This window comes from Rhinatrema bivittatum, chromosome 12, assembly GCF_901001135.1.
Source record: "Rhinatrema bivittatum chromosome 12, aRhiBiv1.1, whole genome shotgun sequence".
Lineage (NCBI taxonomy): Eukaryota > Metazoa > Chordata > Amphibia > Gymnophiona > Rhinatrematidae > Rhinatrema > Rhinatrema bivittatum.
The window spans coordinates 72163838-72176572 of record NC_042626.1 but is presented as its reverse complement, the minus strand read 5'-3'; the positions used below and the strand labels follow the sequence as shown (position 1 = coordinate 72176572).

Here is a 12735-nt window from a genome sequence, read left to right as displayed (position 1 = left end):
TATGAGTACATTTTTTGTGGGATTTGGTAGTATATGTTCCAGGTAGTGAATGGAGCTTATGTTGCTGTTACTGAAGTGATACCAGAATTTGAATATTATTTTTCTGTGGTGAGTGGTTAGGAGAAACATCCTTGTTCTGCCTTGCACCCTTTGTTGGGGGAGGATATTGGTAGAACTTGAAGTGCAGGGTTTATATTGGGATAATCTCCTACCCTGTATAGAGTCCCGACCATTCCCATAGGGAAGAATGTTATTGACGGATGCTCGCGAATATTTTTAGTGGTATTTTACTAGATGGTTGAAAGCAGCCAGGGTATCTTTGTTTCTTGGAAGGTGGTTCGATAGCCTCATGTTACTTACTTGTTAAGGGGTAGCATCTGCTGTTCCGTACAGTTATCCCCAAGCCTTATGATAATCCATAAAAATTTACTACTAGCACCCTTTTTACTGGGTAGTAAACGGTAACATGGGGGCAACTGCACGGAGTGGCAATTAATACCATAAGACGTTTGCTGGGCAGACTGGATGGGCCGTTTGGTCCTTTTCTGCCGTCCTTACTGTGCTACTTTCTGATGTGTTTTATAGAATTGTTCTTGGTGGTGGGATGGAAAGTTTCTTACGGCCTGTGCCCTGGCACGCCGGGTCCTTGTGACCTGGATGAGCCCTGCGGGAGGCAGGATGCTGGGCTTGGTGGACCTTAGGGCACTTTGTATGCTGCTAAGGTGCCTCTGGTGACTGGGGCATCACAGGGCGCTCCCCAAACCAGCCAACCCAGTCCTGCTGAAAGAGCACCAGCTCTCGCCCTCTGTGTGCGGGAAGGTGGGGCAGTGCTGGGCTCTGTGTGTGTGTCTACATGCTGGGTACTTACTGGCCATAAACTCCTGGCGCTGGGTCCCCTGTCTGTCTGTCTGTCTGCCTGCCTGCCTGCCATCCCCTCCGCAGGGCACAGGAGAGAGGGGAGCTGGCAGTTACAGATTAATCAGGAGCTGGGAAAGACCGGTTAGGGCTGGGCAGCCCTCCATCATCCTGTCAGGGAGTTTGGGGGGGGAGTGAGTGGGGCGGGGGTGCAGGTTTCAGGGGACAGAGATCTGGCTGGAATTCGCCTCTTTAGAAGCCGCGCTGATCGGGATAAATGATCCGCTTTTGAAGTGAGCAGACGGGAGGAGGGGGAGACAAAAGCAGGAATATTTTGATCTGGGGCCTTCCTAAAAAAAAAAAACAAAACAAGGAAGAAAAAGAAGCGGGGGTGGGGGTTGTATTGTACTTCACAATGGGACAGAAGATGCATGAGGGGAGCCTGGGGAACAGGGGGTGGGGAGGCTGTGGCTACTGATGGGTTAAACATTACCCAGAGAGGAGGGACTCGCAGAAAGGCCCTGCTGAGCTTTCACATTTTTTTTTTGAAGGGGGGAGATGAGAAGATGATCTCCCCCCAACCCCGGGTGCTTTAAAGGTTTGATGACATCAGCGGGTCACCCCAGCGCGCGGGTGCGCGCCTTCCTGAGAGCAGCGAGGGGGGGGGGGGGGGACCAGCAGCAGCAGCAGCACAGGTACTGCCAGGGAGGGGAAGCAGCAGGTGATGTAAAGGTGAGGGCTCCCGGGATGAGGACTGACTAACCCGTGCTGCACCTCGGAGCCCGGCCTCAGCTGACTTTATCTTACCGGGCCAGCTCCCACATGCTGCGGCCGATTAACTCCTGCCAGGCCTGCTCTCCCCCCTCTCCCCTCCGGGGTTGCCTCTGCGGCGCTTCTGGCTGTGTGGAGAGGAGGAGGCGGCAGTAATGTCACTTTGCGGGTGAGAAGGGATCGTTGCACGGTGTAGCCCATTGTTTTGTCCGTCTGTGTGTATTCGGATCGTTGCATCTGTTTGATTTTATCACACCCTGCTCCCAGCAGCAAAGAATAAATGGAAGCAGTGATTCGTTTTTGTTCGGCAGGTAGTGAAGAGGAACATCCTGGTTCTGCTCTGTCCCGCAGGGGAAGTTTGTAGGGACAGAGGGTGGGTGTTTGCTGAGCTGGAGGTGCAGCAGGGGGTTCTTAGCAGCCTTCCTTGGGTGCGGATGTTTGTGAATGAACCTCCATTCAATTCTTCACCAAAACGACCAAGGCTCACCTTTCTAGTACTGAGCATTGCACTGCATTAAGCAAACACTGAGCAGCAGTCCAAGCCCTCTCTAGATAGGGTAGTAATCACCAGCTTTCTGAAGGCTGGTAAGTAACCTGCTCGCATTCTCTCCCCAATTTGTTCCATAAATGTGAAGCAACAGACTTAAAGGCCAGTTGTCTTTCTTCAAGCCACTTCCATGACTAGCCAGAAGTGCACATGCGATACAGACATAATAGGGACCAACCAGTGGTACTAAAATATTTATTCTAACCCTGCTGTATAAACCAGGCTTCAGCAAGCCAGCTGCCCTCAGACATGTCTTTCCAAGCCTAGCTACCTTCAGAAACAGATGTTATCTCTCAGCCCAGCCAGCCCATTCCCATTTTGGCCCAAAGGAAAGGAACCGGGCATGCAATGTCCAGGCAGTAGCTGGTTGCTGTTGGTGCTGTGGCTGCACTCTGGTGCTGCTGTGCTGTGTGTCACACACATTCTTATAGCCCTTTGTTTCAGTTTTTCTCCTATCTAGCTTGTGACCACCACTCTGGCTTCTGGCAAAGGTGGTTCAACTAAGGGTAAGGCCCGTGAAGATCTGGGCCCTAGTTTGCAAAATACCAGCTGATTTTATTGGAAAGATATCCAGCACCTTCTCCTCTTAAGAACATAAGAAAATGCCATGCTGGGTCAGACCAAGGGTCCATCAAGCCCAGCATCCTGTTTCCAACAGTGGCCAATCCAGGCCATAAGAACCTGGCAAGTACCCAAAAACTAAGTCTATTCCATGTTACCATTGCTAGTAATAGCGGTGGTTATTATCTAAGTCAACTTAATTAATAGCAGGTAATGAACTTCTCCTCCAAGAACTTATCCAATCCTTTTTTAAACACAGCTATACTAACTGCACTAACCACATCCTCTGGCAACAAATTCCAGAGTTTAATTATGCGTTGAGTAAAAAAGAACTTTCTCCGATTAGTTTTAAATGTGCCCCATACTAACTTCATGGAATGCCCCCTAGTCCTTTTATTATCTGAAAGAGAAAATAACCGATTCACATCTACCCGTTCTAGACCTCTCATGATTTTAAACATCTCTATCATATCCCCCTCAGCCTTACATGTCAGACAGAATTTTGAATTGGATCCTGTAGCTAATGGATAATCAGTGTAGCAAGCCTAAACCAGGGGTTAACCCTTTCCCTGCTGCCAGATTACTCACATTCTGGTGCACACTGAGTCTCGGGGACATTGACTCCTTGCTGCCAGGCATTTTGATGAATAAACACTGGGTACCAATATCTTAAATGTGCTACACCATAACAGCACGAACTCTCCAGACCAATGGCAACATGACACACAAACTCTGCCTCTAGAATCCCAGTACATCACGTATTGGGAAAATGGTACAAGCCACACCACGAAAGCGCCCCTATACAAATCTGCAGGCCAGGGGACTGTTGCACCTCAGTCAGACACCCAGAACACAGCCAGACCCTCACCAAACTCAGAATAAGGGATCACAAATTAGGAACTGAAATATCCAGACAAAAACTGAGCTGCAACCCCCAGCAGCCGACCCTGGAGGCAGTGCAGCAGTGGAGAAATAGAAACTGAATTGCATTTGCTTCTGTACTGTGCAAAAATACAAAAAGATATCAGAGATGCCCATTCCCAAATCTGAGTGAGAATACAAAAGACTTCTTGCAAAAGAACGAGCAGGAAAAACTATAACCCTGGGGTAACAGCAGTAAGATCTGTTGTGCACGACTACCAGGCCAGAAATGTAATCTGATCTGACACGATACGGACCAGCACCAGCACCCAGAGCTTGCGTTTTGTTGTTGTCTTTTCTGATTTTGTATTTTATATTATTATCACTAATATATATTTTTGTCTTGTAGTTTTTAACCACTTTCAGGCTGATGCAGTAGTGGCATGCTTTAAATATCTTCTCATGATTGTGCGCCGATCCACCTCTCCAGGGCGCCTGACGCAATATGCAAATGGGCTGCCATGATAAAAAGGAGGTGTTAGGGGAAACTGTGCGTCCCTAGCGCCTCTGTGGCAGCGGGTGCCCAGGAGAGGTGGCTGTCAGCGGTTCAGTTTATGAGCGTCCATTTTCCTAACCTAATCGCCAGCACCTTTTTTTTGGGGGGGGGGGGGGGGCATTTTGAAATTTTTTTGGTTCCTCTGACTTAATATCGCCACAATATTAAGTCTGAGGAAGTACAGCAATGCACTATTTTCTGTTTTTCTGGTTCCTCTGTACTTCCTCTGACTTAATATTCCTCTGTACTTCCTCTGTACTTCCTCTGACTTAATATCGCCACAATATTCCTGCTGTACTTCCTCTGACTTAATATCGCCACAATATTAAGTATCGCCACAATATTAAGTCTGAGGAAGTACAGCAATGCACTGAGGAAGTACAGCAATGCACTATTTTCTGTTTTTCTGTAACCATTTTGGGCTCCTCCAGCGATAATTTTGGTGAGTAAAAATGTGTGCGTCGGGTGCACTTTTTTTGCATCTGGGGGAATAGATAATAACCTCATCACCATTTATTTATTTAAAGTTTTTATATACCGGTATTCATAGGTACATCATATTGGTTTACATATAACTTGATACAATACATGGAACATAGAGCGATTAAAGAGAAGGGATTAGGAATATTATGAACAAGATAATATAAAAAGAAGATTTTGTGGGGTATAACAGCATAGGTATTACATTAATGTAACATGCAATGATAAATAATAAACATAACATAAATGTAACAGTGTAGGTATTAAATTAATGTAACATTCACTGATACATCTATGTTATGTTTACTTATTTTTTCATTGAATTTTAAATAAATAAAGTGGCTTACTGGTAGCCACTGCTGTTATCATTTGATTCTGGATGGAAGCAAGGTTAAAAATGTGTTTAGCAAGGGGGGGGGAATTGCATTTACATGTGCTGAGTGCTATTACCGCCATGTGCGATTGGACGGGGTGTTTTGGAGACTCTAACTAACCCCTGTTTTGCATGGGAGGTTATGGACGTGCTTCCAGTTGTGCTCTGTGGCCAGCGCATGGTACTGCATCGGGCTGCATGTGGATTAGCTTGGCAACCCATAGACAAAGCATCAGCCCAGGAAACATTCCTGCATCTGAGAGCAAAGAACTGTCGGGCTGTGAGAATCTGCAGCCAAGTCTGACAGGAAGAGTTTTCCCAGGGCAGGGAAATTGTAGCAGATGTAATTTGGGACGGTGGGAGGTGACTGACCCCCACTGCTGTCTGTTGATGAGCCCTGTTTTATAGCACCCTGCCAGAGCCCGCTCTCCCTCCCTGGTTACTAAGGGCTGCCTGGGAACTATTTGCTGCTGTAAACCTGGAGGGAGGTTTCCAGCCCCTATCATAAAATTTTCCTGGGATTGTTCGGCTGGGCCCCAGTTTGAATGGAAAAGGGGAGGGATGGAATACATATATATATTTTTTTGCTCGGACTCTGAGCACTACAGGGGAGGGGAAAGGGCTGTAAAAATGCTTTCAGGGAGTGGGGATCCACTAGAAGCCCCCCACCCCCCTTCCAAGACTGCCGAGTAACATGGGCCTTGCTCTTATTGCCTTAACTCTCCCCCTAGCCCTGATTACCGATCTGTCATGTCAGTGTGAACCCGCACCTTACCCGCTTTGAGCTGAGCTGCTCCCCGGCTGATCTAGTAGGGCAGGGGGGGGGGGGGTCGTCGCCAGTCTTCAAGAGCCACAAACAGGCCTGGTTTTCAGGAAACCCATAATAAATATGCATGAGAGAGCTTTGCATCAATTACAGGCCTCTCTCGTGCATAATCAGTCTGGCTATCGGGAAGAGCAGAGTAGCTGGGGGGGGGGGGGGCCCAAAAGGCTGCGATAGACTTTCCTGCCTGAGGCAGTGAGAGTCCCCATTCGTTTGGGCTGCTGCAGGAGCAGGACTACAGCTCCCAGCATGCACTGGGCAGCAACATAAGGGGGGGGGGGCGGCTTTGCCAGACTCGAGCGGCCGCGCGGGCAGGACGTGCCGCCAGGGCCCCATGCTTCCCCCCCCCCCCGGCGGCGGAGGCGGCGAGCGTCTGACGTCACAGGCAGGGAGTGGGTCATTTGTAGGTGAGGCTGGATGCGAAGGGGAGGGGGGAGAGGTCAGCGCGAGTTCAGCCGCATATAATTAGGCAAATGAGGCGGGGGCGCCGGCTGCCGGCAGGGAAGGGGTTACGGGGAGGGGCGTGGCCTCCTGCAGCTGCTTTCATCCATCAGAGAGGCTCGGCCGAGAGCGGCGAGGAGCCCGGGAGGGACGCTCAGCCGCCGGTGCAGCAGGCGTCCTCCGTCCGGGGGCTCCTTGGACCCGCCCCGGATCGTGGCCGTGCACGCGGCGGGCCGGAGGCGGCTCGGGTGCAGCCGGGACTTTTCCTGAGCGGGCAGATGGATGCGGGGGTGCCCTTGTTGTGTCTCTGCCTCGGTCGGTGGGTTGCTGGGGTCGGGGCTTGATGTGACAGCCACGTGTGAGCGGGCGTCTGGCAGGGGCAGCGCGGAAACTTTCCTCCCGGCGCAGGACCATGTACGAGAGCGTGGAGGTGAGCGGACTCAGCCCCAGCCCCTTCCTCATGATGGATTTTTACTCTCAGAACCGGAGCTGCCTGATGCAGGAGAAGGGCCTGGGCCCCGCCACCCCCTACGGGACCGCCATCCGGAGCCAGCACTGGAGCAGCTCCACTCACTGTAGGTATCCCGAGCCGCCATACCCGCCCCTTCCACCCTCCCGGCTCTCCCCCTGCTCTGCTGCTCTCGCCCGCTGCCTGCCTTTTGCCAAACACAAAGCTTCATCTGTTTGTGTTTCTCCTTTTCTTTCGGCTCCTTTTTACTTGTCCTTTGTGTTTGACCACAGGACACCCTCCGACCTATGAATCCTTGCGTGTGTGTTTATGTAGCTTAATCACATCTGGCTGGAAGTGTGGGTTAACAATTGCGTTGCCTGTGTTTGGTAATCCTGCCACTATCTCTGCAGTGTAAGAGCTGCGTTACAGAGCTGGTAGAAAGAGGATTGTGTGTGTGAGATGCACAGTTTCTCATGTGTATTGTGTGGATCCGTGCTCTCATGTACCTGTGATCTATCTTTCTTGCTGGAGGTTAGGGAGGGGTTCATTACCACCCAATGCTGCTTCCAAGGGGTTTCCCATTCTGTGGCTGAAGGCTCAGTCCCTCCAGCCTGAGAGGCATTGATTTTCCAGGCCATTTGCTACTGATGGGCGATGTTTCTTAAATAAAAGATGGGTACTTTCCATGAGGACCACATCTCCTTCCTGTCGCTTTTAGACAGAATCAGCTGCAATGGGAGCAGCTTTAAATACCCAAGAACTCACAAAACTTGTATACCTCCAGGAAATTCAGGCCAAGAAGCTGGATTTCAAATATCTTTTGTTTTAGCTATCACCTGACATGATTAACTTTCCCTTTGATCCCGGCACTGCTGTTTGTTGGTTGGAGGTGTGTATGTAGATATATAGATATATAGTATATTGGATCTATCTATGCTTTAAATGAAATAAAAATGGTATGTGACTATGTGAAATGGTCTGTCCACCAGAAAACCCTAAAATAGGGTAAGTAATACCACTAATGTTTTAAATGATTTTAAAGATGATTAATATTGCAAGTTCTATTACACAATGGCAAAAAATAAAATTGCTACAATAACCAACACATTTATCAGTTTCAGTAGTCTATCATTCCTCATTTACATGCTTCTAAATTCCGTATTGTTATGCATTTATAACATGTATAGACAGCAACATAAAACATTTGTCAAAATTATATAGAAAGTGCTTGAAATGAAATGACACACTTGCAATAGAGCTGGACTTCAAGAAAGATACTTTTGGGCCAATACAGTACAGTGCACTACGACGGAGCGCACTGTTAACCCGCCATTGGACGTGCATTTTCGATGCACTAGCGTTACCCCTTATTCAGTAAGGGGCCGAAAACGCGCGTCTAACCCGCCGCATTTGCATGTTGCTGGCCCTATTAGGTATTCCCGTGTGATTCAGAAAACAAAATGTGCAGCCAAGCCGCACATTTTGCTTTCAGAAATTAGCGCCCTCCCAAAGGTAGGCGCTAGTTTCTGCCATTCTGTGCACCCTCCGACTTAATATCATAGCGATATTAAGTCTGAGGCCCCAAAATATCATAATAATATCACTTAATATCACTTAATATCATAGCGATATTAAGTCTGAGGCCCCAAAAAATAAAAATTTTTAAATGTGCCCGCGGGTCGGAAGATGGACGCTCAATTATGCCGGCATCCGTTTTCTGAACCTGTGGCTGTCAGTGGGCTTGAGAACCAACGCTGGAAAATTGAGCGTCGGCTGTTAAACCCGCTGACAGCCGCCGCTCCAGTCCAAAAGGAGGCGCTAGGGACGCGCTAGTGTCCCTAGCACTTCCTTTTGCCTGTTTTTTTACCGCCGGGCCTCATTTGAATGGAGAATCGCGCGCACAGGCCACTCTCTCCCGCGGACTTTACTGTATCGGCCCGTTTGTGAATTGCAAAGGTTTCCAACATGCTAAGAAGACAGTGGCAATTCACAGATGATTATGCTGCATTTAGCAAGCTGCTAATTAACAGTTTGAAGTCTTGAGACACTGAATTGACAAAGCAATATAAAGAATCAACAATAAGAGAATCCTTTTCACTAAATAGAGTCCATGGTATCAATGCAAGAATAGTTATGAACAATATTTTCCCTTGAGGAAGCCTGGACGGCAAAAGAGAGGCCTTTGTAGGGAGAGAGAGAATACAGGACATAGCAGAAGTAGAAGAGAGACTACAGAAACATCACTGGAACAGCAGTCCTGTGAAACAATTACAAAGTAGCCTTTCTTGTGCACTGAGATTCAACTGTATCCCCTTTTTAATGAAGGTTATCGTCCATGTGACTCATTTGCAATTCCCAAAGTATCTTTCTTGAAGTCCAGCTCTCTTGCAAGTGTGTTATTGTTTCATTACTGGCAATGTTTTATGTTGATATAACATGCATAGGATTACAGAGAGTATAGGAGCTGTGCGAATGAGGAATGACTGACTAGGGCAACTGATAATAGGTGGTGGTGTGCCAAGTTTTATTTTTTTTAATATTTTTTAATAGTTTTGATATTCTTTGCTGTTGTGTAATAAAACTTGTAACATTAATAATCTTTCACATCATTTAAACCATTAGTGTATGTGTATATATAAATATATATATACATACTGGGCACTAAAGGTTCGGGTGCCTTAAGGAATACTTTTGCCTGCAGGCTCAGACCTAAAAGAGGAGTGTGTGACACGTTCAGGTGTATGAAGATCCAGGATCTATACCTGGGCTGGGGGGGGATGGCCCTCCATCCTCGCTGCTACTCTCCAGCTCCCCTCATCCCTCCCTTCTGGGATTGCAGGGATCTATCATCTCCTGCTCCACAAACACCTCTGAGGGCAGATCAGGGTAGCGGGTCTCTGTCCAGTCCACCCCCACTCCTGTAAGGTGCACTCCCTTCCGGCTGCATGCCAGATTTGGGTGGAAAAATGCAGTTTCCCAGTCTGGGCCTCCTCTCCTTGTTTGCCTTTTGGTCAGGCGCTGTAACTCTATTACCAGGCCTTTTGCCCCTGAAGTGGCTGCATGAGAGTAGGCAGTGAGGCATTGTTGACTGGTAGGTTCATGTTCTGTCTGTAATGTTTTATTCTATGATGTACTGAATGTTTTGCATTGCATTTTAGATATTTGCTTTCTCTTCATGCATTGTTTTTGTTTGAAAGCTGCTTTGGGTAACCCTGGATTGGTAGACGGTGGCATGGGAAAAAACACGCAGACATTCATGTGCGTTATTCTTAAACCAGCTTAGTTCTGTTTTGTTAAGAGGAAGTTTAAAGTGATTTGACCGTTGGAGTTTTCTGGGCCTCGCCCTTTAAAACCGAGCTAGGGAGGTGCCACGAGAAGCATTTCACAAGGAGCCCTCCCATGTCAGACGCAGACACGTTGAAAGTGAATGAGTGGATGGGACCGGACTGGTTTTTAATTCAGAGAGGTCGGACTCCAGCTGAACTCCAGACTTTTCTTCCGACAGTGGCCATTCAAGGGGCAGTATTCCAGCACTGTACAGCCTCCCCTCCTCCCCTCTAGTCTTTCACACCCCGCCACTGTCCCCCCATAATCAGCCACTTTATAAATTGGCCACTGTCAGCTTGTGCAGAGAAATGTGAGCGAGTGCCAATTAGCGGAGACTCCACACTGTCCTGAGTGGGCGGTGAGAGCCTGGGGCCCCCCGCCCCCTACCATGTGCACATCTGGTTTGTCTCTGCTGGAAAGGGGGGTGGGGAGAGCTGAGACTATAAAGGCAACCATGACAGGAAATTAAAGGTTTTTGCTTTTGTTTTTTTACCCCGTGCAAAGAAGTTCGCTAAAAACTGGGATCTCCCTTAAGCTCAGATTCTGCCTTCATTGCTGAGGGGACGGCCTGTGATTGGTGCTTTTGAAAGTCTCCCCCTGCATGGCTTTGCTTACAGTTTGGAATTTGAATAAATGGAGGCCCAGGGAAGGTGGCGCTTATTATTCTGATCTTCCACAGAGCCCTTTGCAGGCGTCTCACACTGATACATGTGAAGCATGGATACAGCACGGATAGATGAGCAGATCTTCCACAGAGCCCTTGCAGGCGTCTCCACTGATACGTGTGAAGCATGAATACAGCACGGATAGATGAGCAGATCTTCCACAGAGCCCCATGCAGGCGTCTCACTGATATATACAAAGTATGAGTACAGCACAGACAGCGAAGAGCAGATATTTATCAGAGCCCCAGGTGGGTGTCTCACTGAGACATGTAAAGTGTGAGTACAGCATGACAGATGAAAGAGCAGACCTTCAATCCGAGCCCCATGCGGTGTTTCAACTGATACATGAATACAGCATGGACAGATGAAAAGATGTTGTTCATCAAAGTGGGAGAAATATGTCCCTGAAAAGTACCAGGAACAATACAGGCACAAAATTGCTGTGCCTGTACTGGAAAGCTGCCGCTGCCTGCACCCTAGAGGTGGCTGTCCAACTTTCTAAATACCTGCATAGCAGCGCTCTTGGGGACTGTTAGTGGCTAATAGTGCTGGTTTCCTCCTCAGACAGCCCTTCTCACCTGGTTCATTCTTCTGCCCTTTGACCTGCCTGCATTTTCTTATCTGACAGAATGCTCTCTGATGATAACCGGTCCTTGGCTGTATTGTCTTGGGGCATCTTGACCTTTTGCTCTTTGGGAGTCAATAAAAGATTTGGACAGTGTTTTGTTTATTCCAGGGACAGGAAGAGTTTTCAGGGCTGGGGGCGGGGTGTTTGATTTCGCAGGGGAGGCGCAGACGTTAGGGGGCACGGGATAGCTGTAACCATGCTGAGGAAGTAGCTGGGCAGGAGCGAGGTGCACGGCTGCAGCTCTGCCAGGTCCATGCAGCATCGACGCGTGTTGAATGGCGCTCTCTTACCGTGCGCTGATTCACCTCTCCCGGGTGCCCGTCTTATATTAAAATTAGGTGCCAGGGGTAAAAAGGAGGCCCTGGGGGAAATTATGCGTCCCCAGCGCCTCCTCTGCATCGGGGGCCCGGGAGCGGTGGCTGTCGGTGCGGGTTAGGGACCCGACATACAGTACCAGTGTCTGTTTTCTCCTGCTAACCAGCACGATATACAAAGGCCTGCACCCTGTAATTGGGTGCCCAGAACTTTGTTTTTTTTTCCCCCGTGAACCGTTTTATTTATTTATTTTATGATTCCGCTTTTTTGTGGTCCCTCCTACTTAGTATTGTGGCAGTACTGATAGGAGAGATCACAGAAAGCAGGGATTTTGGGTTGTTTACAATGTCTCCCCTGAGTGCGGCAGACTTTTTTACGCCAGCCCTGGGCGTTGCATTGACTGGGTGGGAGATTTTTTGCATCATGGGGATTAGCTAATAGCCTCATCTGCATGTACTTTGCATGTGATGAGCACGATTAAGTTGCGTGCTTTATTTGACGTGCTAACCCCGTTTTGCATCGGGGGTTATGGATGTGCGTCCAGTCGCGTGGTAGAGCCGTGCGCTGGCCTGTGTGTGTGTGGGGGGGAGGGGGTCCTCAGTATTGGAATAGCAGGGGGGCTGCAGGGCAGGAATGAGGTGCCAGTTACAGATGTCGGGGGTGGAGAGGAGAACTGATAGAGCAGGGGGCTAATGCAAGGAAGGTGGGCAGTGAGTGTGTGGGGCAGTGTGTGTATATTAGAGAGATAGCTGGTATCAGCTGGGCACTAAAGGTTTCGGTGCCTTAAGGAATACTTTTGGCCTGTAGTCTCAGCCCTGAAAGAGGAGTGTGTGACAGGTCCACGTGTGGGCGCGCCGTGAGAGCGTGGGGGATCCAGGATCTATACCTGGCTGGGGGGGGGGGGGGGGGATTAGTCCTTGCTGCTGTTTGCCAGCACCTTCCCCTCCCCCCTTTCTACTGGAGGAGTGCACTGTTAACCCCCGTTTGGACATGCGTTTTCGACGCGCTAGCTTTACCCTTACACAGTAAGGGGTAATAGCGCGTCGAAAATGTGTGTGGCCAACCCCCCTCTCGAAACTAA

The 12735-nt window shown here is 48.8% G+C and overlaps 1 protein-coding gene across 3 annotated transcripts in view; it reads left to right on the top strand.

Annotated features, from left to right (window-relative positions):
* Positions 1–12735, top strand: part of RARA (retinoic acid receptor alpha) — a 77330-nt gene that overhangs the window by 27163 nt on the left and 37432 nt on the right. The window contains exons 1-2 of one of the 3 annotated variants that reach the window (XM_029572411.1): positions 6705–6843; positions 10726–10959. The exons of 1 other annotated variant lie outside the window; for it this stretch is intronic. In XM_029572411.1, coding sequence (XP_029428271.1) covers positions 10857–10959 — 103 coding nt within the window. In that variant the 5' untranslated portion in view covers positions 6705–6843; positions 10726–10856. Of the gene's footprint in view, positions 1–6328; positions 6844–10725; positions 10960–12735 lie in introns of those variants that run through there. One more of the 3 variants, XM_029572410.1, reaches the window with a different exon arrangement.